Source organism: Myotis brandtii, unplaced genomic scaffold (genome assembly GCF_000412655.1).
Source record: "Myotis brandtii unplaced genomic scaffold, ASM41265v1 scaffold17, whole genome shotgun sequence".
Taxonomy (NCBI): Eukaryota; Metazoa; Chordata; class Mammalia; order Chiroptera; family Vespertilionidae; genus Myotis; species Myotis brandtii.
This window is the reverse complement of record NW_005356259.1, coordinates 1,224,166-1,246,525: the sequence shown is the minus strand read 5'-3', so window position 1 is coordinate 1,246,525 and position 22,360 is coordinate 1,224,166. Positions and strand designations below refer to the sequence as shown.

General features: G+C 48.8%; 1 protein-coding gene across 11 annotated transcripts in view; it reads right to left on the bottom strand.

Annotated features, from left to right (window-relative positions):
• ATXN7L1 (ataxin 7-like 1) overlaps positions 1 to 22,360 on the bottom strand; it is a 224,667-nt gene that overhangs the window by 55,015 nt on the left and 147,292 nt on the right. The window contains exon 1 of one of the 11 annotated variants that reach the window (XM_014536940.1): positions 17,201 to 17,677. The exons of 5 other annotated variants lie outside the window; for them this stretch is intronic. Coding sequence is in view for 1 of the 6 variants with exons in the window: in XM_014536939.1 (XP_014392425.1) it covers positions 5,770 to 5,815 (46 nt within the window). In the remaining 5 variants the exon portion in view is untranslated. Of the gene's footprint in view, positions 1 to 1,584; positions 1,648 to 5,299; positions 5,679 to 5,769; positions 5,844 to 6,865; positions 6,980 to 17,200; positions 17,678 to 22,360 lie in introns of those variants that run through there. 5 more of the 11 variants (XM_014536944.1, XM_014536941.1, XM_014536939.1 and 2 more) reach the window with 5 other exon arrangements.

The following is a 22,360-nucleotide window of genomic DNA, read 5'->3' as shown; positions in this document are numbered from 1 at the left end:
AATGCCTTAGGTAGGCCTTTATAATTATTTAAATTCCATTTGCCCTTCCCAGAAAGATTTTATAGAACATGGTGCTTTTTATTCACTGTTAAAATCTTTTCTAGACTGAAGCAATTTTAGAGAAAAAGAGCCCGTCCCTTCACATTTTCTCAATCTTTGTTAATGTACACAGATGAGATGTGTTAACAAGACTGTAATCAATGGATATTTTGGATTATTCTTTTTCAATTGACATTATTCTATTTATACATTTCTAACTCCCATACACAGGTCATTTGAAATGGTTAGGTAATCTTCAATCATTGACATGCTCTTAATTACTTAGTCACTCTCTTACTATCTACTTACTGTCTAGCTTTAAAAAAAACTCCAATTTATTTCAGAAGTGATTTAGGATATTTTCTTTGAGGTACAGGGAACGTTTGCTAGTTTATTGCAACACATTTCTTTCCAGACTGTGTGACAGAAAGATCAAACCAATTTATTGTGCGAATGTTGAATATGAGTACCATTCACCTACTGAAGCGAAACATAAAACCACTGTGGGAACCCCCAGGCAGAATGAAGTGTCTACTACATCAAACACATGCGTGCTCTGGGATCAGCAACCTCTGGTCTCCCTCCTCCTGTCCTTTGGCCAATAGTAATAAAAATTTATTAAGACTTTCCTATTTATTAAGACTACTGAACACTTGATTTACCTGATAGCATTTAGTTCCTGCAATATCTCTGTTCGACAGATGAGGGAACTGAGGCTCAGAGGTCTGAGTTGCCCATGGTCCTGGAACTAGGAAACATCAGGTCTGGGCATGTCTTTAGAGCCCGTGGTCTTAACTCTAAGCTCTACCACCGTGAAATGCCAGAAGGTGCCGCAGAGGATGGGAGCCAGCCACCTGGAAGAGCCCGCTGCCCGCTCCTGTGATCGGGCATTCCAGCAGGGCACCTTCTCCCCTAGGGAGAGCAAAGAAACAAGGTGTTTGGGCAGCTTTTAGGTACCAGTCAGCAACCCCATGCCACAGCCTGAGACCTCAAGCCCAAAGAGTTGGGGACCAGGACCAAAGAAATACAAAACCAAATCCTTTTACTTTTTCACACTTCCACCGCAGGAGGTCCAGACCACGGCCTCAGCAGCTGGCTGTCCTACGACCATGCTTCCCCACAGGCACCTTACAATCCCTGTGTGACTCCAGGGCACAATCCCAGAGACTTGGAAACCTCAATTCTCAGAATTCCAAACATCTCTGTTAAGCGCAGGGAACCCTGGTGTCTCCACAATTCTCTCCCCTTATTCTCTGCAGGTAAAATCCACCAGGTTCTCAGACCATTTTAGTAAAAATTCAGAGCCCTCTCCTCTCCCCGTGCTAATTCACTGAGATATTTTCATACAGTACCAACATCCTGCATTGAAAACCTGAGCACAGACGCCTAGTGAGTGAGCTGGCCCCCAGCACCCCTGTGGCGCCCTGTACCAGTTTCAGAAAGAACTTGTTGGGAACTTTCCCACATGGTTTTTAAGGGGCCAACCCCCTCCCAACACTTTGAGCACCAGGGTCCCTGGTGGCCCGCCACGGGGTGCCAGCTCACCCGGGCTTAGACTAGCACCGGAGTCTCCTTCAGCCTCCACCTCCGAGGGCAGGTACCTGGCAAATCATTAGCCACATTCTCTTTTATCAATGAATTCCATCTGCGCTAGTAGCTGCAGTCAGGATGCTTTCCATAAAGGACGACTTGGAATTTCAAGGACCTCCTTCCCAAAGTAACTGCAGCTGGAGCGTGAGGGGCAGAGCACAGGCCTCAGCCAGGGGCACTGGGTAGGAAGCACTTGGTAAGGCAGGTATTTCCCCAATTTACAGCTACGGAAACTGAGGCCAACTGCCTTCGAGAGACTTGCCCGAAGCCACAAGGCTATTAAGTGGGGGAGCAGGGGCCAGAGCCTGAGCTTGTGGTCTCACTTGCCACAACTGTAGTGAGGCACTAAATATAGTGCCACGGTGGTCAGAAGAGGGATATTGAATCAGCCTTCCTCAGCAGGGGAGGAAATGAAGACACAGGGAAGTCAAGTGGCTGTGCAGGCCCTGAGTGGCAGGCGGAGCATGCCAAGCAGTTTGTGTGCCAGGAGCGCTTGTGAGCTTGTCTGGAGCACCCCCTCCCTCCTCAGGCTGGCGTGAGTGCCTCTTTAAAAGATACCAGGGCCTGTGTGGCTGGGGGTGTGTGTGGGGGAGGGACTTTCCTTACAGCATGGTGCCTGTCACCAATTAGCTTCTACTGGGTCTTCCTTTCCTCTCTCACGCCCACCCACTGCCAGGCAGCATGCACGGCCTGGGGCACAGTGACAAATGCCAGTGTGGGCCCGTGGCTCACACGCTCCGACCTTAAATCCCCCAGGCTCTGGGTTGGTTTCTGGGTGATGTGGTCACTGTGTGGTCAGGAAGAGAAGCAGCATTTCTTTTTTTTTTTTTAATCCTCACCAGAGGGCGAGGGAAGGGAAGGAGGGAAGGAGGGAGGGAGGGAGGGAGGGAGGGAGGGAGAGAGAGAGAGAGAGAGAGAGAGAGAGAGAGAGAGAGAGAGAGAGAGAGAGAGAGAGAGAGAGAGAGAGAGAGAGAGAGAGAGAGAGAGAGAGAGAGAGAGAGAGAGAGAGAGAGAGAGATCAGTTGCTTCCTATAAGCGCCCTGATGAGGATCAAACCCACAACCTAGGTACATGCCCTGACCGGGAATTGAACCCGAGAGATTTTGGTGAATGGGATACTCCAACCAACTGAGCCATAACAGCCAGTGTGAGAAGCAGCATTTCTTGAGTGCCTACTACGTGCCAGCTCATGTCATCTATCCAACACACCCCACAAGTGGGTACTGTTAGGTCCTTGTTATAGACAGGAAATTAAAGCTCAGAAAGGTTATGAAAAAAGGCAAGGTCATGCAGACCTCAGCAGCTGGGAGGAGAGCCCAGGCCTGCCTGGCCCTGGAGCCAGTACCCTCTCCACCGTGCCACACTGCTCGATGTTCTCTTCCCTCTGCACTTCAGCAACACAACCTCTAAGATGATTCCTGACAAAGCATTCCCCATTTTCAGAGCTGGCCCAGAACACAACTTTGAAGTTCAAGAACGTGGTATCCTCCTTATCTCTCCCCCTTGGTAGCAGCTTCTACCTCACACCTACTCTTCTATTGGTTATTTATACGAGGACACCAATTTGGGGCACCAATGACCACTGGGTAGGGTTCGGGGAGTCCCAGGTAGGATTTCCAGGGCCCCGAAATATTGCCATCAGCCCCTAAGGATGGCCTCATTAGACACCTACCCGAGCTAAAAGGAAAACAAACAAACCCCACGGCAGACACAGACCTATGGGGAAACAAGCCCATGTCCACACTGCTGGGGGCACTTTCAAGGAATGACAGGCCTCTGGAGAGCAACCCGGTGATTATAAACAGGAACTGAGACATACTTCCAGCCTTTGATTGGGTGATTTGGTTATTTTAGTCTGGAAAATAGACCTCAAGGAAATATCGCCGCCCTCACTCCCCCCCACCCCGAATGTTCAAAGATATTTTCAGCAGCACTGTTTACAATAGTAAAACACACCCAAATCAACCTACATGATTTTAAATAAAATGACTGAAAATGACAGGTATGAGGGTTATCTCAAATCTAAGGAAATGTCAAGGGCAGGTGTCTTGCTCAGTCTTGTATCCCTGGCATTTAGCCCAGGGTCTCACTGTGTTCACTGTTGAAGAAATGAGTGTTGTGAGGATTGATAACACATGGAAGGCGGCTACCATGGTGCCAACTCACAGTAGACACTTCATATAAGCTGCCCTGATACATGAAAACCCAAATCCACAAGAAAACCAAAAATATCACAAAAACCATTACTTTATAAAAACATCAAACATTTAAGACATGTATTACATATATTAGTATATAAAATGTATTTAGATGAAAAAAAGGGAAGGCTAGAGGATGAATTGCTTAACAGGCTTTGTTTTTGTTAAAGCTTTTTCAGTCCATACAATAAGAAGATTTCAAACAAACAAACAAACAACAAAAACACTAACATATGCTTAACCAGAGGTCAAAGGGGAGAAAGCAAGTGCAAGTACAAAGGTAGGAGGGAGAGAAAACATGTGTCCAAGTCAAATCTCATTCATTCACTCATTTCCTTGGCACGTGCCATGTGCCAGGCGCCGAGCTATAACGTGGTGACAAGACAGACACTGTCATTGCAGAGGGTTCCCCAGGGCAGGGAGACACTCCCCAGATTCTGGGCTGGCCACCACTTCCTCATCCTGAGTGGTGGAGGACAGGCTCCCTGCAGGAGGCAAGTTGCTGCCTGAAGGATCCGAGGCCAGGGACCAGCCCTCCTGATCTGTGGGACTCGGCATCCCTGCTCCCATTAGGCCTGTTATGGCCCCAGCTGTTCCCATGTGTCTGGAGCCACATGGAGTGGAGGGGTTGACAAGGAGTTCCACTGGATGGAACGTCTCCATCAGAATGACCGCCCATCACAACTGCCCAACACACCCAGGTCACACGCATTTAAACACAGGAACCATCACAACTTGGGCAAAAAGTCGTGGCTTCCAGTTTTAGGATGCGCGGCTGAATTCTACCTGAAGATGGCACAGCTGACATCACCCTGGCCCCAGGGGCACCAAAGGGACAGGTGTAGCAGCAACTGCAGTTTCACGAAGCTGGAGGCAGTCCGAGGGATCTTTGGGGAGAAGATACGTGAACGGGGATTCCCAATGTCGAAAATACCTGAACAGTGAGACGGACTCTTCCCAATACTGTCGTGAGGCAAGCAACATCAGTGGCCTTCACCCAGCAGCCTGGGTTAAGCACATCAAAAAGCCCTGTCCCTGGCACAGGCATGCCCTGCCACACCTCAAGGAAGGGAGGGCGGATCCTGAGGCACGAGGCCGAGGAAGCACCCAGGCCCCACTTGCACCTCAGGGCCACCTGGTTCAGCAGGGCGCTCCTCACCCCTGGGACAGCAGGGCCAGGGCCCCCAAATCTGTATTTTTTAAAAAGGTCCTGAGGGGATTCTCATGCTCTGCACCAGCTTTGTGAGTCACTGGCGATACGGACCAAACACTTCTGTCTCTGGAATCAGAAAGATCTGGGCTCAACTCCCAGCTTTGTCACTCATTAGCTCTGTGACTCGGGCAAATAACTTAACCCCATGAGCGCCAGTTTCCTATCTACCCAAATGGCAACAATAATGCCTAGATCACAGGGTTACGAGTGGGAAGGTGCCTCGACAGCACACCGAGGGCCCCATCTCAGCGCATCTCACCTCTGACCGTCGGGTCACTGGGCCAGGCACCCTGCCACTGAACCCTCCTCGAGGGCAGGTGTCTTGCTCAGCCTTTTTTCCTGGCATTTAGCCCAGGGTCTCGCTCGTATAGATGCTCACTATGTTCACTGTTGAAGAAATGAGTGTAGTGAGAATTGGTGACACATGGACAGTGGCTACCATGGTGCCAACTCACATAAGTTCCCCTGATACATGAAAATGTACATTAAGACACAAGTAGTAGCTCTCCTAAGTGGGCGGTTCTCGGCCTTCTCCCTCCCCTGCATTAAAACTAGTCCATTTACAAGAATCCTCCTGGAGCACACTGTCTAAGACACACAGTCTGAGCAAGGAGGGGCCACCGCGTATTGGCCTCCAGGTGCCAGCGTGCAGGACCATCATCTCCCACAATGGAAGGAGCAAAATCTCAACCCACTGCTAAGCTCACAGCGTCACCCAGAACCGCTCACCCGCAGGCTGCCGTGGTCCCACAGCAGCCACTAATAACGGAACCATTTCTGTTCTCCTTGGAGAGGCAGTTGGCAGTGGCAAACAGGAAGTTGTCTTGCAATAGGGTGTGGTTGTGCCCTGTCAATATATGCCAACAGAGACACACTTCCCCCCTCCCCCGGCCCCTCTCCAGCCTCCTTCTGTCTCTCTCTGCCCTCTTCTTTAGGAGCAAAAGGTCTGAATTATTTGGGTGAAAACAAAGCTTTTTACATGACTTCAGAGCAACTATCACCACCATGTAAACAAAAAATCTAGGGCAGAAAGGAGTCTGAAATATAGCAAGGGTCTGTTTTCCTACCAGTCACTCACTGGGTTAGTAACTGGCTTCGTGTGTGAGCTTTCCCCTTAACTTCTCCGTGGGCACGCAGGAAACTCAACCCGAGCTAGAAGCCAGGCCAGGTACACTGCCAATCACCCTGCTGAGCCAACCAGTCCGTCCGCGGGCCGGCCACCACGGTTTACACAGGGCCCACTGTGTGCACACACGGGACCCAGCACCATCCAGGAATAGGACAGAAGGAAAAACACAGGTCACTCGTTTCAAGCAATTTTGAAGTTTGAGTAAAGGAGACCCGCAACATTTCCTAACACAAACCACAGATACAAATGACAAAGAAAAATAACTGCCAAAGAGATAAATGCCTATCGTTGGAGCTGCACGTAAAGGCAGGGAAGTGGGGGCGGGGGGGGGGCGGGGGGGAGGGGACACGTTGGTGAGGTTCACTACCGCTGGCTTCCCGGGGCTAGGACAGGTGAGCTATAAAATTTTCCACTCCATTCCTGCCCAGGCCCCGAGGCGTGTGCCTCCAGAAGGGCTGTCCGAAATAGACTGGTCCCCAACCCAGCCTCCTACTCCTGACCTCTTTCTGAGGCAGCAAATCTCCCCACTCCACGCCTCACCAGCCCACAGCCCGGAGCACCAGCTCTGCTAAAGCTCAGGCTCACTAACTGGGTCCTGGGCTGACAGCACGCTCCGCCTGCCAGGCTCTCTATCCTGTGACCTGGGCCCAGCCCCACGCGTCCTCTGTGGCCAACGTGCCCTGTGCTCGCACTTACACATCCCGGGGAGGCAGCCTGGCCGTTAGGATAAGGAGGCTGAGCCTGTGACACGCTGGGCAATGCGACTTGTGGGAGACGTTTCCTGGCTTCTGGCGGAGGGCCCTGGCCAGTCAGAACGCACCACTTCCCCTTTAAGAGAGCACGCCCAGATGCGATTAGGGAAAGGCAGAAAGAAAAGCCCGGAACAGTCAGGGTTGTATCCTGAATTTGGCAGATGAACTTGGGGTTTCCTGAACTGCACACACAAGGTGTGGCCAGAGGCAGCGGGCTCCTCTGAGGCTGATGGCTGATCTGAACAGTCCCCGTTGGGGAAGGGCCGGGCCTTCCCACAGCCCCACAGTGTGACGGCCACGTGCTGGCTGCCGGGCCAGCTCCTGGAGCTGCAGTCCCGCCCCACCTGGTGCCCCGCAGCCTGCAGAGCCCCAGGGCTTTCCTCTCCCCTTCCCTCAGGGCCTGCCGATCCTGATGAGCAGAGTCCCCAGCAATGCCTAGCACTCTGCTTCGGAGAGAGTAGAGACATCATTATAAAGATGGAAAAATACTTTTGTGGGGCATTTAAGCTATTAATTCATGCAGGGAGTTTTCATTTTTATGGGACATTTGAACTATTAATTTTTGCAGGGAATTTTCATTCATTCTGGATATTTCAAAAGTTTATGCCCTGATCTTGGCAAAGGACAGTATATTGCGGGGGAGTGGGAGTGGGGGTGGGTGTTTCAAAACAACAACAATAGTTCACAAAAGGTCACGTGTTGTACAATTCCGTCCACATGAAATATCCAGAATAGGTAAATCCATAGAGACAGAAAGCAGATTGGTGATTGCCAGGGGCTGAACTATGTAGAGGTGACGGTTGCACAACGTTATGAATGGACTCAGTGCCACTGAAGTGCATGCTTTAAAATGATTAATTTTGTTATGTAAATTTCAACTCATTAAAAAAAAACACACCCTAGTGGTAGAGTGTGTTTTGGGCAATTTTATCTTCTACTAGGATCTTTCCTGCGTTTCATCCAATATTTCTTTGTAAAATCTGGCTATTACCTGATAAATCTTTAGTTGACTCTAAGGAGTATATGCCTTTTTTTTTTGGTTTCATTTTGTTAATCCTCACCCAAGAATATTTTTTGCATTGATTTTTTTGAGAGAGAGTGGAAAGGAGTGTGTATGTGGGGGGAGAGCATCGATGTCAGAGAGACAAATGGATTGGTTGCTTCCCGCATGTACCTTGACTGGTATCAGGGTCCAAACCTACAATCCAGATACGTGCCCTTGACCAGGAATCGAACCTGGGACCCTTTGGTGTGCGGGCCGTCTCTCTAACCATTGAGCACACCGGCCAGGGCTGAGTATATGCCTTTTATTTTATTTTATTTTATTTTTTTAAATATTTTATTGATTTTTTACAGAGAGAAAGGGAGAGAGATAGAGAGTTAGAAGCATCGATGAGAGAGAAACATCGATCAGCTGCCTCCTGCACATCTCCTACTGGAGATGTGCCTGCAACCCAGGTACATGCCCTTGACCGGAATCGAACCTGGGACCTTTCAGTCCGCAGGCCGACGCTCTATCCACTGAGCCAAACCGGTTTCGGCTATATGCCTTTTAATAAGGAAAAATAAAAACAAACCGTTAAGAGATAAGAGTTTCCAAGACCCACAAGTCTGGCTCTTACGGAGCATTTCTTACTTTGGGGAGGTAGCATCATTTTGAACCATGCCACACAAGCTAGGCAGTGCCCACGTCTCGTTGTGAGGCTGGCTCAGGTTGGAACCATCCTGTCAGCAGCTGGACATGGTAACCAAAGCCAGAGGGAGGGAGTCTCTCATGGGAGAATTATTCAGGAGACCATGACATTGAGTCTCTAGGTTCTTGGCTTCTTCCTCTTTCCCTCTTGTAGAGAGTTTTTTCCCTAGAATGGAGAATTAATCTGTTTTTGACTGATTTTGAGGGGGCTGTGCTGGTTGGCATAGCAGAACTGGTTGGTACAATTCCATTTCTTTGGAATGGAGTCAGTGAGAAGGAGGGGGCCGTGACCTGAGCATCCACCTGACCTAGCCCCACTGGAAGGAGCATCCAGCCCTCCTTTCTCGGTCCTTTGCAGCTTTACCTGAGGGTCAGGCTGTGAGCCTTGTCCTCCAGACCCTAGGCCAGCAGGTCAAGAGCTCAGGGGCACACTTCCCCACCTCAGAGCCAAGAGGAGGCCTGCTGGATGTTGCAACACTTAGAAAAAACACAGGTGAAAGGGCAGGCCCCGTGGCCCAGGAGCCCGAGTCTTTCCAGAGAAATGTAAATAGTTTTCCTAGAATCTGTCTTCTGAGCTCCAGGATGACCTGGAGGACAGAGTTGCACAGCCGTGGGCTAGCTCTCCCAGAGGCCGTGGGCCCTTCTGGAGCACTCTGCCCTGCCTCTTTCACCCGCTCTCTCTCCTCATTGCAGGTGCCGAGGTAGTAAGTAGGTGGCCTAAGTTCTCAGCAAACAGGTGGCTTAAGCTAAAAAGACGCAATATTTACACTGCTCTAGCATCTGAAGAGCAGGAAGTTTAGAACCTTAATCCTAAATACAGAAACGGGCAGGCTCAACCCAATCAAAAAAATGGGCAAAGGACTTCAACAGGTATTTCTCCAAAGAAGATATGCATACAGCCAACAAGCATATGAAAAGATGATCAACATTTTTAGCCACTAGGGCAGTGATGGCGAACCTTTTGAGCTCGGCGTGTCAGCATTTTGAAAAACCCTAACTTAACTCTGGTGCCGTGTCACATATAGAAATTTTTTGATATTTGCAACCATAGTAAAACAAAGACTTATATTTTTGATATTTATTTTATATATTTAAATGCCATTTAACAAAGAAAAATCAACCAAAAAAATGAGTTCGCGTGTCACCTCTGACACGCGTGTCATAGGTTCGCCATCACTGCACTAGGGAGATGCAAATCAAAATCACAATCAGATACCTACTACTTTATACCTACTAGGATGGCTACATAGCAAAACAAAACAAAATGAAACAAAATGAAACGGAAATTGGAACCCTTTGGCACCGTCGGGGTTTCTCAAAATACTAAACATAGGATTACCAGATGATTCAACAATTCTACTATGAGATATATACCCCAAAGAACGGAAAGCAGGTACTCAAACAAATCCTTGTATATGAAGGTTCATAAAAGCACCATTTGCAATAGTTAAAAGATGGAAACAACCCAAATGTCCATCAATGGATGAATGGATAAACAAATTGTGGTTATATACACACATTGGAATATTATTCAGCCATAAAAAGGAATGTAGTGCTAACACATGCTATAACTGGAAGAATCTAGAAAACACCAGGCAAATGAAAGAAGCCAGAAAAAGGGTCACGTATTATATTAATTATTCATATGATTGTCCAGAATAGGTAAATCCATTGAGATTGAAAGCAGATTGGTGGTTGCCAGGGACGGGGGGAAGACGGAAGGGGAAATAACTGCTTAATGGATATGAAGTTTTATTTAAAGTGATGAAACATTTGGAACTAGATAGAATTAGTGGTTGCACAACATTGTGAATGTACTTCAATGCCACTGAATTGTTTGCTTTAAAACTGTTAATTTTATGTTCAGTGGATTTTACCTCAATTAAAAAAAAAAAAGCCCTGCAGAACACAAGGGCCAGGACAATCCACAAACAGAACGGTCAGTTTCAGGGTGACTGAAAATTACCTTCAAGGCCCTTCTTGGAATCACTTAAAGGAGGTAATTTTTTTTTTTTATATTTTATTGATTTTTTACAGAGAGGAAGGGAGAAGGATAGAGAGTTAGAAACATCGATGAGAGAGAAACATCGATCAGCTGCCTCCTGCACCCCTCCTATTGGGGATGTGCCCGCAACCAAGGTACATGCCCTTGACCGGAATCGAACCTGAGACCTTTCAGTCCGTAGGCCGACGCTCTATCCACTGAGCCAAACCGGTTAGGGCCAAGGAGGTAATTTTTAAGTTAAGGTAATGAAGGTGGCCAGCAGGACAGGGCAGGCAGGGACTCCAACACAACAGTTCTTTTTTTTTAATTTACGAGAGAGAGAGGGAGAACAGAAGACAGAAACATTGATTGGAATGCTCTACCTGGTTATGTGCTCTGACCAGGCATTGAACCCGCCACCTTTTGGTGCACAGGGCAATGCTCCACAACTGAGCCACACTGGCCAGGGCAGCCTGATACAGCGGTAATTTTCACCAAAGGAATTGCCATTCCAATGATGGAATGACTTCCATCAAAGGGACCCAGGTCTTAGACCCTAAAATGGTACAGAGTAACAGATTCCCAACAGGCAAGACACCCCACAGGTAATCATGCTCTGCTAACCCCTGTCGGCCCCCTTCCTGGGGGCCGTGTCACCGCCTCAGCACTGGGGTCAAGCGGCCGCCCAGCCTGGCTTCTCCACTGCAGGTCCCTGACTGGGTGGAGCTGTCCCAGTGCACGTCAGGTGACAGTTCGTCCCTACCTGGAGCTGCTCTATAATGCCTGCACAGTAGTCCCATTTCTGCCCTATGGGCGTCACCTTGAACCGGTCCATGCCCCTTCCACAGGGCACTTTGCCAAGTATTTGTTCCTTGAAATCGTTCTCCAGACTAAATATCCCCAGATGTTTTTTAAAACCATTCCTCACAAAATGTCATTTTCACGATTCCTCCTGATCTCTGGGTCCTCTTTAGCTCCCACTGTCCTTCCTACGCCGTGGAACTCAGAAGGGCGAACATTACAGATGGGGGCTGTGCAGCTCCTAGTGGTTTTGGATATTATTATTCCCCTAGAAATGCAGCTGAAGAGCCAGCCTAAACATTTTATTTCTGGTAGCTGCATCCCTCCTGTCTTATTTCATACACTTGGCTGCCAGGCCGCTGATCCCCAGGTATCCTTTGAAAATGTCATCTTGCTGGAGTGAGTCCACAGTTCCAGCCTGTTGAGATCTTTTTGGACCCCCGACCCATTAACGTAACCATTCTCCCTCCCAAATCTACCACCTGAATAGTTGACAAGCCTGCCATTCATGCCATTCTCCTTCCAAATCCTCGTTTATAATGTGGAAGAGGACAGGGTCAAGTGTGCAACTCGATACGTCCCCCAGCGTGACAGTGACTTGTGAACTCTTGAGGTGTGACTCTACCAAGCCACCTGCCATTCAGGTGAATCACTTGACCTACATTTCTTCACCTTCCCTGGTAAGGATCTCATGGACAATGGACAAATGAGGCTAACAATAGCCACCCACTGACCAGTGGATGAAAAGGCTAAGAGTAAAGCTCTTAGAGCAGGGCCCTGCACACAGCGAGCAACCAGATGTTGCCTTTATAACTGACAACAAATACAATAATAGGAAAAAGACCTCTTTTTCCAATTCCCAGACAAGCCACCCTTCTTATTGGCATCTAAATATAGCCATTAGGCAGCTGAAATCAATAGAAGGAGCACTGGCATCCAAGAGCTGGAGTCTGAATCCTGAAAATCCTTCCAGAATTTCCATGCTCTGAGGTTGGCAATACCCTGCCCTTCCAGGGCTACAGGGAGAAGCCAATGAGATCAGGCGTGTAAAAGAGGTTTAAAGGTTGAGTCAGGCTAAGCAAACATAAAAGAAGAGTGTTATGATTATTACTGCTATAAATCTCTCAAAGATACCCTTTCCATTGGTAGAAACCTGCCTGTTAAGCCAAGGAAGAACCTACAGATGCACGCAGGCTGCCAGAAGGCAGTCTTTCAGCACAGAACAGCCGGACTGCTGCAATGGAACAGATCTCGGATCTCCTCTCCCAGCAGCAATCATCTTCTCTCTCATCTCAGATCAAAACCCAGGCCGGCTTATAAAGGGTAATGGAGTCTCCACTAGCCCGTAGGAACACCTTTGTTGCTCCATCATCACCTTGCTGAGACCAGGACCTGAGTAATCTGCAGCAGAGATCTGGCAGGTAATGAAGGGCTGGGAGGGTTGTTTTTAGCTCCCACATGGCTTGACCCGAACTATCCTGAATGGCAGTTTCTAAGAACACCTTTTGGTTTGGACATTCTCAGGGCAGGCCCCAGAAACCCGGTTCTTATCTCAGCTGAGGATGTTTGCTTCAGGAAAGAAATGGTCTTCACTGAGACAAGATTGGGGGTGGGGGGTTTGCAAAGAGGCCAGCCTGCAGGTCCCTAGCATCTCAGGGTCAAGATGTCCCATAGGAGGGACCAGGGGGAGAGAACTGGCATGGCCTACCATAGCCTCCTGGGAAAAGAGCAGCAGTTAAAATGTGAGGCAATAACTGGCTAAATTCTCCTCTCCTAGTCCATGTAAGGTTGGTTTCCCAACTTCCAGGAGCAATGAATGCGGAGGGCAGATTTTAAATATGTATCTACATATAACTGTTGGCAAGACACTGAGAGGATCATGCCAATGAATCTATTAACCGATCAGGGAATTTGCTCAGAAAGCCACCGGGAGGAAGAGGCCCAGAGGGAAGGTACCAATTTCTGTCAGGTGACTTCTGGAGCTCACTGGTCTGCAAGCTACTCTCTCACTCACCGGTCCCCTACACTAGTCGCCCTCAAGAGAGGTGGCTGCTGAAAATCATCACAGGACACAGGAAAGCTCACTCAGACTTTCATAGCCACTGGTGACTTCTTGTGACATTTGAACATAGTCTAGTCTTTCTCCTACTGCATTTCCCTGACGATGCACTCACACAGAGAGACGGTGCCTGGTTCTAACACTCACATCTGCAGGAACGAGTCACAGACGAAATCTCTATATCATGGCGGTTATTGCAGTGTTCTGATGCTGGTCCTGCAGAGCTGAAGCAGGACCAGGCTTAGCTGATTGGTGTCATGGGCTGCATTCTGAACCCCCACCCCAAATCCATATGTTGAAGTCCCAATCCTCAGGACCTCAGAATGTAACTGTATTTGAAATAAGGTTTTTAAAGAGGTGATTAAGTCAAAATGAGGTCGGTTAGGGTGGGGCCTTAACCCAATAGGTCTAGTGACCTTATAAGAAGAGTATGAGACACTAGGGGTATGTGCACATAGAGCAGGGGTGGACAAACTTTTTGACTCAAGGGCCACAATGGGTTCTTAAACTGGACCGGAGGGCCGGAACAAAAGCATGGATGGAGTGTTTGTGTGAACTAATATAAATTCAAAGTAAACATCATTACATAAAAGGGTACGGTCTTTTTTTTTTTTAATTTTATTCATTTCAAACGGGCCGGATCCGGCCCGCGGGCTGTAGTTTGCCCACGGCTGACATAGAGCAATAACCATATGAAGAGGCAGCAAGAAGACCGCTGCCTGCAAGCCAAGGAAAGAGGCCTCAGGAGAAACCAACCCTGCCGGTATCTTGATCTTGGACTTCCAGCCTCCAGAACTGTAAGAAAATTAATTTCAGTTGTTTAAGACTCTTAGTCTGTGGTATTTGAAAGCCCGGGAAAATTATTATAATTGGTTTACCTGAAAACTGTTCAGGTTCACTGGATAAGGGAGAAAAAGTGTAGTATGGAGGGCAGAGGACAAGGGACTCCTAACCTCCGACATGCCAGAGATTGAATGCATCTTCCACCATGGTTTGGGGTGTGCCATGTCAATGGCAATTGTAGCAAGGTCAAGGTGGAGGGGCGGGGGCAGTCTCCTGATTCTTGACATCTGGCAAATCCTGTCCACCCTGGAGGCCTGAGGCTGAGGTCGTCTACAGGTATCTAGCACTTGGTCTGAAACAGCTGGACGTAAGCTACAGCCTGGGAGAAACCAACTTTTAACAGCCTACTTTCTTTTTTGGCCTCTTACCTTTGTGGGTTGTGATGAATCTGTCATTGTTAACCTTCCAGAAAAAAATAAGATCATGGGGTGAGTGGGCTAATTGGCAGTGAGGTAGCCACCAGCACATTCGCAGGTTTGACAAACTGAATCAGACCAACTGGCCCAATGCTGCTTTTCACCAGGAATCCACCCAAATTCCAGGTTCTACCTGGGTGCATTCATTGGTCCTCCCTCAGACTCTCAGACCGGATAGACATTGGGTTTCCCAGTGAGTATGGGGCAGACAGAACCACTTCCCTGGGGGCCACGAGAGGAGAGGAACCCACAAATGCTCACTGCTGCTAAGGGGTCCAGACACACGAGTAGGCGGGACTCAGGGATCAATCTAACAATAGATATGTCATTAAGCTCTCTCCTGGCTGGGGGTGGTGGTGCTTGTGGGGGGACCTGGGGTAGGAGGGAAATCAAAGCAAGAAAGGAGGGTGTTTGAAAGGTATTGTCAGGCTGATGTGTGGAGGGGCTGAGAGGAGTGACATGCTCTACTAGACAGAACTGACAGGCTGGCAAATGGCATCGCCTTTACTTTCCCAAGGATAGCAGGGTGGGCGGGTTTGGCCAATTCAAATGCAAAAGCCCCAGGGCAGGATGACTGGGAAACCTTTCAGTATTCACAGCCATCCCTCTCCAACCCCACATAAAGGCCTAAAGGGTCCCTTCACATCTCTTCATTCACTTTGAGGTTATTTACACAGTGGGGAGGAGAGCCCCCATAATCACTGCTGGCCAAGATACACACAGACCAACACACACCTCAAACCTGAGGCCTTCAAAAGGGGGGAGGGGGCGCCTCAAATTCTATCCCAACCTAATCCACTAAAGGAGGAAAGGGGAAGTGTAATAGGGGTCCCATCCACGGGGCAGATTTGAATCAAATTAGAACAAAGAATATGAAATATCTGCAGTGCAGCCAGTTCACCCAGTTTGGATGGGGCCATGAGCAGCGAAGATCTGATGGATAATGTGGTCCTGAGTTCAAGCTCCCCAGCTCCACTATGCAAACCAAGCCAAGCCAGGCCTTTCCTCCTGGGACCAAAGGGCTAGCCTTGTCCGTCCCCAGCTCAGTGAGGCCAGCATGAGAAAGCGGCGTGCATGCTCTGGAAAGCAAGGCAGCCTGATCATTATTCTGTGTAAGCAAGGTTTGAGGAGACCAGTAAAATCCCCCAAGCCCCACTGCTTTCATAGATGAGAGAAACATGGAGAAAAAGAAATCTGCTCTTGGCAGCACTCAGCAGTTATAACTCCGCCAAGCCTCGGCCTAATGGTCACATTTACTACCTTGGAAATTTCCGTTTCAACTCTCCATTCTCATTTGTGTGTGCCAGCCGGTGATGCTGGGGGTGAGGGGAGGTTTGAACCTGTCTGCGAGGGACCCCGGACCTGGATCAGGGCAAACTGCCCACTCAGAAGGCCGTTCAAGCCGCCCAGAGTCTGTATGCTTAGCGTTTTCTACCCCCATTTCGATGTGTTTGGTTTAAAACATTTAGCCCCGGGCACAATGAAGTGTCTCATTTACGGCGTTCTCCTGGACCATTAGACGGGGACTCCACGCTCATTACGCTGATGAACGTGCCACTTACCCATGCAAATTCCAAGAGCTGCCGACACAGAGATGGGAGGTGCGCAAGGTAGCTGTCAAGGGCTGATTTAATTACACAGTCATTCAGTGGGCAAAGCGGAGCAATTTTTAGCCAACTGTTCTAGTAAATATTATGGGAAACCCTTTCACAGAGCGCTAATTCTGGCTTAGCGATTTCAAACGTGCCCCGCTTTAGTTCTCATTCAAACGCTCGCCGGGCACCCGGAGATCCTAGGCCAGGCCAGAACATCAAACAGGATGCATTAGCCGGGATACCGTTTTGCAGTTGATTTTTTTTTTTTTTAAATAACGTTACCAACACCTGAGTATCACGGCCATTTAGGGGAGGACAAACTTGAGCACCCCCTAACTTCCTGCGGCTCTCAAGCCTTCCCCTGCCCCTCCCCCCAGGCTGAGTCCCGACAACCGGCCGCGGGGCAGGCGGGTGGGGGGGCGCCCCCCCCCCCCCCAACACGGCTCCTGCGGGTTTGGCCAAAACAACCATCGCAACCCCACCGGGACGTTTGAAACGACAGCCAATCACGGCGTCCACCCCAGGGGAAATGGCATCCTCGCTTTCATTTTACTCCGTTTGTGACCGACCGAAGGAAAACAACACGTCCGACGACAACTAGCTCTCAGGGTGTCCGCTATGGGCGGCCGGAGCCTCCGCCCGGGCGTGTCACCAAATGACCTCGCGCAGAAATGCATTCCCAGGAGTTCAAAGAACCGCTGCACAGGCACGGCCGTTTGTCCGAACCGCAGACACGGATTTCACTTTCCACAGTTAGAGCCGAAAACGCACGCATCCCCGTTTGTTTTTTTTCTTTCCCCTTCCGAAAAAGTCTATAAATAACCCAGGATCAGCAACATTATGCAAAACATCCTGTTAGAAGAAGAAATGTAAACTAAAGCCACTTACGGAGACTCAGGCTGCCAACTTAATCTGATTCTACGACGACTGTAAACATGTTGTACTTTTGGAACCTGAAGCGATCCACATGAGCACGGGTGCCGTCACGAAAAAGAAAAAAAAAAAAAAAACAAGAAGAAAGAAAAACCTCACAACGTAACAAGCACAGAAGCCCAACCCCGACTCGGAGCGCCGCGATTCGGGGTTCTGCACGCCCAGGACCGCGGTGACCAGCTGCAGTCGGCACCGGCTATCCCCGCTCGCACACGCCAACTGTTTTGACTACAGGCACTTGTTAAACACGGAGTTTCAGGTCCTACCAGTTGGACACCAGAAGTTCATAGAACTGACCCCGTGCCAAGAACAACAAGCACAGAAAGCGAAACGGCCCGCCGCGTGCGCCGTGTTTTTGTTAACTGTTTATGCAAGCCCCAAAGCAATTGGGTAACCATCCAGGACCCAACAGCCCTTAAATAACAAAAGCCAAAGATTACCACCTCGGAAGAAATGTAGATGTTTGGCAGAGAAAGGACACGGGTCAACCCAGTTTATTGGTGGGGTGGGTGGTTTTCCGAGAGAAGGGGGGAGGGGGAGGGGCAGGTGTCACATGACAAGCTGCGGTTCTTAGAAGGAACTGACTGGGTGCTCCCTTGAAGCATCTTTTTTTTACGTCGAGATTGACTTACGAGATGTTGCCAACGCCAAGGCCTCGGTGCACATCTGGAGTGACTGCATTGGAATTTGTTAGTTGGTAAACCCCAGGGGAGGGAAAAGGGGCGGGCGGAATGGAGTTTTCAAGATGTAGCCAGGGATCCCTGGGCGGGGTAGTTCAGGTGGTTAGAGCGTCCTCCCCAAAGGCCAAGGCTGCAGGCTTACCCCGGGGCCAGGGCACAGACAAGAATCAACCAGTGGATGCATAAATAAGTGGAACAATAAATTGATGTGTCTCTGTCTCTCTCCCTCCCACCCCCTCTTCCTCTCTCTAAAATAAATGAACAACAACAACACATGGGAAAGGGACTTCCAAGTTCCCTGCTCGGTGAGCCACTGGCCATGTAGGAAGCTAAGGGAGGGAGAGCTGTTCCTGACCTGGTCCCGAGAAAGGCTTCCCTTTCCCCTTTGAGTTTAAGGTTGTCAGGATCAACCTTTGTCCCTCCCAGGACAGGAGTCTGTGCTCTTCAGGTGACAGTGAAAAAAGTATTTTCATCTGGCAAAATAAAATGAAAAGGCATGTTTAAACCCCGTATTTAACAAGGTTTTCCACCGCTTCCTCAGAATGCATCAACTAACCAGATAAAATTTTAGAGTTGCCAGAGGAGAAATGGGGTGTGGATGTAAGAATGAGAAATGTTAAACTGCTGAGTGGACTCAAGCCTCCCCTACTACCCCAATCCATCCATCCATCCATCCATCCATCCATCCACTAGCTCTGATTTGAAGAATAAAATGTTGCTCCTTCCCCACTCCAGAGGCCTAGGGGAAAGTAGTAAGTAGAAACAGGTTGTTTGTAAAAGCCACTGTAACCTTGGGCCAGACTCCCATTTATGCTGGAAAGTATATGTAGGCCCTCTGGTTGTGGGGGGCCACCAGTGCAATGGTGGTGGATATGAACCCACACAGTGGCTGCCCCTTTCCTCCCACAGGAACTCACAGTTTATTACAGACTATATCTAGAAACAGTTTCACTGGGATCTTAAATGATGCTCCCTGGAGTGAGAGACAGCAGTTGCCTGACAGATGCAGAGAGAAGAGCAAAGGCAACTCAGAGCATCCAAGACAAAGGAAGGAGCAGGCGAAGAGGAACGGTGAGGTGGGGGAGAGGGAAAGGGGGGAGGGATGCCATGGAGAGAAGGCTCTGGTCTGGCAAAGTGAGTCTTAAACCAACCCTGGCCTCAGGGCTGGCAACTGATTCCTTAAAGCCCCGGAGTATTTGTGAGCCCCGCTGCTCACTTAGAACTCCATGGTTTCCCTGTATCCCTCACACACATTCTATCCTTCGATCCTCCGAAGCATCCCGAGAGATGGGGAGGGCTGGCATTATTATCCCCATTAAAAAAGAGGAAAACAGAGGCTTGGAGAAGCCTCGGTCTCTGCCCCATGAATGGCGACTTGTGCTGGTGTGGTGTTTTATTCTTCACAAAGTACTGTAAGAGCTTTATTGGTCCCATTTCTATGGACAGGTAAATTGAGATTTTGGAGAGGACACACATCATGTCCAAGGCCACAGTGCAAATCACCAACAGCCCGCGGTCTCCCATCTCCTCACCCAGGCCTTCTTGCTGGCTTCTACTGTGTTTCCAGAACACACGATGATAGAACTAGAAAGGCCAGTAAAGTTGTTTTATTATAAAAACACATCTTCTCCCTTGGTTTCCTCAAAACTCCCTGTTTTTACGGTTTTCCTGCAGCAGTTCACAGACTGCAAACTCCCCGTGCCAAAGGGTTCCTCTCCACACCGGCAGCTTCGGACATCTGCACACCAGAGTTCTGATTCAATGGAAAGTAACCATCTCCGCCCAGCCTGCACCCGGGCCTGTCACTTGATTAGTTCACCCACGTGCTGATCCCTGGCTCCTCACCTAATCCTGGCCTAAGAAGCCGGGACAGAATGGCCCTGCAGGCCTGCCAAGCGGTACATGATGTAGCCTGCACCTCCAGGTGTGCGGCCTCGCACATGGTTTGATGGGTCTCTTCTTCAATGTGGTGTTTCAAAGTTCTGCTTTTGCTGAGTTCTTTGGCAACAGAGGCTACTGAAAACACGGCACCAAAATGAAGGGTTCCGCTGTCATGTGCCTTGTCTGTGCCAAGTGGGCACCCTCACAGCTTGGTGGGGGGTGCCATTACTGTTATGTGATGCACATGGGCAGGCTCATTGCAGGTTGGGGGCATTTCTGCTGAGAGAGCATGACAGTGAGTCACTGCAGGCGCTGAGGTGCTTGGAGGGGTGAATGGAGACATGTCAGGATGTCCAAGCGCTCAGGGCCATAAAAGAGATGCTGAGTGGGGAACGAAAGATGGAAGTCGGTCAGGAGGAGATGATTAGAAAGTTCTAGAATGTTCTGCCACTGCCTCATGAATCTATCTCTCCTCTTCTTTCTCCCTGAAAACATGACACAACAAAACACAGAACCAAAGGCCAGAGAAGTTGGATGTCAAAGTGGCCTTTATGTTGAACGTCACTAAAGCAGCCTAGGGGAGAGACCAAGATGGCGGCATAGGTAAACACCGGAGACTGCTGCCGCAAACAACCACTTCAAAAATACAACTAAAAGACGGAACGGAGCCATTACTGTTATGTGATGCACATGGGCAGGCTCATTGCAGGTTGGGGGCATTTCTGCTGAGAGAGCATGACAGTGAGTCACTGCAGGCGCTGAGGTGCTTGGAGGGGTGAATGGAGACATGTCAGGATGTCCAAGCGCTCAGGGCCATAAAAGAGATGCTGAGTGGGGAACGAAAGATGGAAGTCGGTCAGGAGGAGATGATTAGAAAGTTCTAGAATGTTCTGCCACTGCCTCATGAATCTATCTCTCCTCTTCTTTCTCCCCGAAAACATGACACAACAAAACACAGAACCAAAGGCCAGAGAAGTTGGATGTCAAAGTGGCCTTTATGTTGAACGTCACTAAAGCAGCCTAAGTCGTAAGGACTAATGAAATTTATGTCTCCTGTTCACTGGAGAAGCTCTGTGGGTAGATGAGTTGCACAGGTGGTGCCTCTCACTGGTTTGTTTGAGGTTGTTTTGGTAACCACATGACATTTGCATCCATGCTACCTGAAAAGAATATGGGGACTGGGTACACCAGATTGGTCTCGACAGGAAAACTCATTTGCTCTCAAGATACAACATGAGTAGACTACAGTATTTCCATGTACCTTGTGACTCCTCTGAGCATAGAGACCCCCCCCCCCCCCTTTTTTTTTTAAACCAAAAAGTAGGACACATGGTTTGACAAGTACTGGCATATTCAAAGAAGACAGGAAGGTAGGCTATTTAAAATCAGAACATCTGAAAAGCCATGAGGCACGGCCACCAAACTTGTAATATCAAGTTAGTAAAAGTGGGCTGATGGAACATGGAACGTTAGCAGAAACTTGTTGTAGTTAGTACTGGTGTGCTTACGAAACCATAGACCAGACAAATCCCACTTTGCCAATGAATGCGGTGGTTTGGGGAAGGCTGGTGAGCACAGTACACCCAGCTCTTGAGGACAACAGCATCGATGGAGACAAAGTTGGGGCCCTGTGCCCACTCTCTGGGCATTTGATACCCTCTGGGCCTCAGTGAAGGGAGCTGCATACATAGACAGAGAAGGAAGCTGGCCAGGGACCAGTGAGGTCTGTGAAACATGGCCTGGTTTGTGGAAAGCTGGTGAAAAAAAGGATGGATCCAGAAAAGGATGGAATCAGAAAGGGATGGAGGCCTGAGCTGCCAGGAGACAGAAAGGCAGGGTAGCGTGTCAGCAGCTGTGGCAGCCGTTGGCTGAGGACTTGGCTTTCCCCCTGATGTTGCCCTGCACACCTCCAGGTCAGAACCTAAGGCGCAGCTCCATGCTTTTACTTTTGCCCTGTTACCCGGGTTCACAGGGACTGAGCCAATCTGCCTGATCTTACCTGAGACTGGCTTTGGCTTAATCCTCTGTGATGTGGGCTCATGACCAGTTTTGCACATATGGGGACCACATACACTAAATTTTTCAGGAGAGTGCGAACTTCAATCAGCCTTAGTCAGTACTGTACCAAAATCTGCAAAATGACTTTATGGTGAAGGTCAATAAATTGGGTTGACTGAAATCTGGATCACCGGACTATAAGTAAGTTCCTTGAGGGCCAGTTCTGAGTCTCCTTTATCTGTAGGCCAATGCCTAGCCAGAGCAGAGAAGCCGTGCTGTGCATTATTAATGCAGGCTTTGAATGAACAAGTGACATTCCAGTTAATGTGCATCACAAAGATATATGCATGCCTTATTAAGTATACCTGGAAGGTGAGTATCTTTATGTTAGATGGGTATCAGATTTAGTATTTTAATTAACTTTAAAAAATATTTTATTTTTTAAAAAATATTTTTAAAATTGATTTCAGAGAGGAAAGGAAAGGGAGAGAGAAATAGAAACATCAATGAATGCTGAGAGAGAATCATCGATTGGTTGCCTCATGCACGCCCTCCC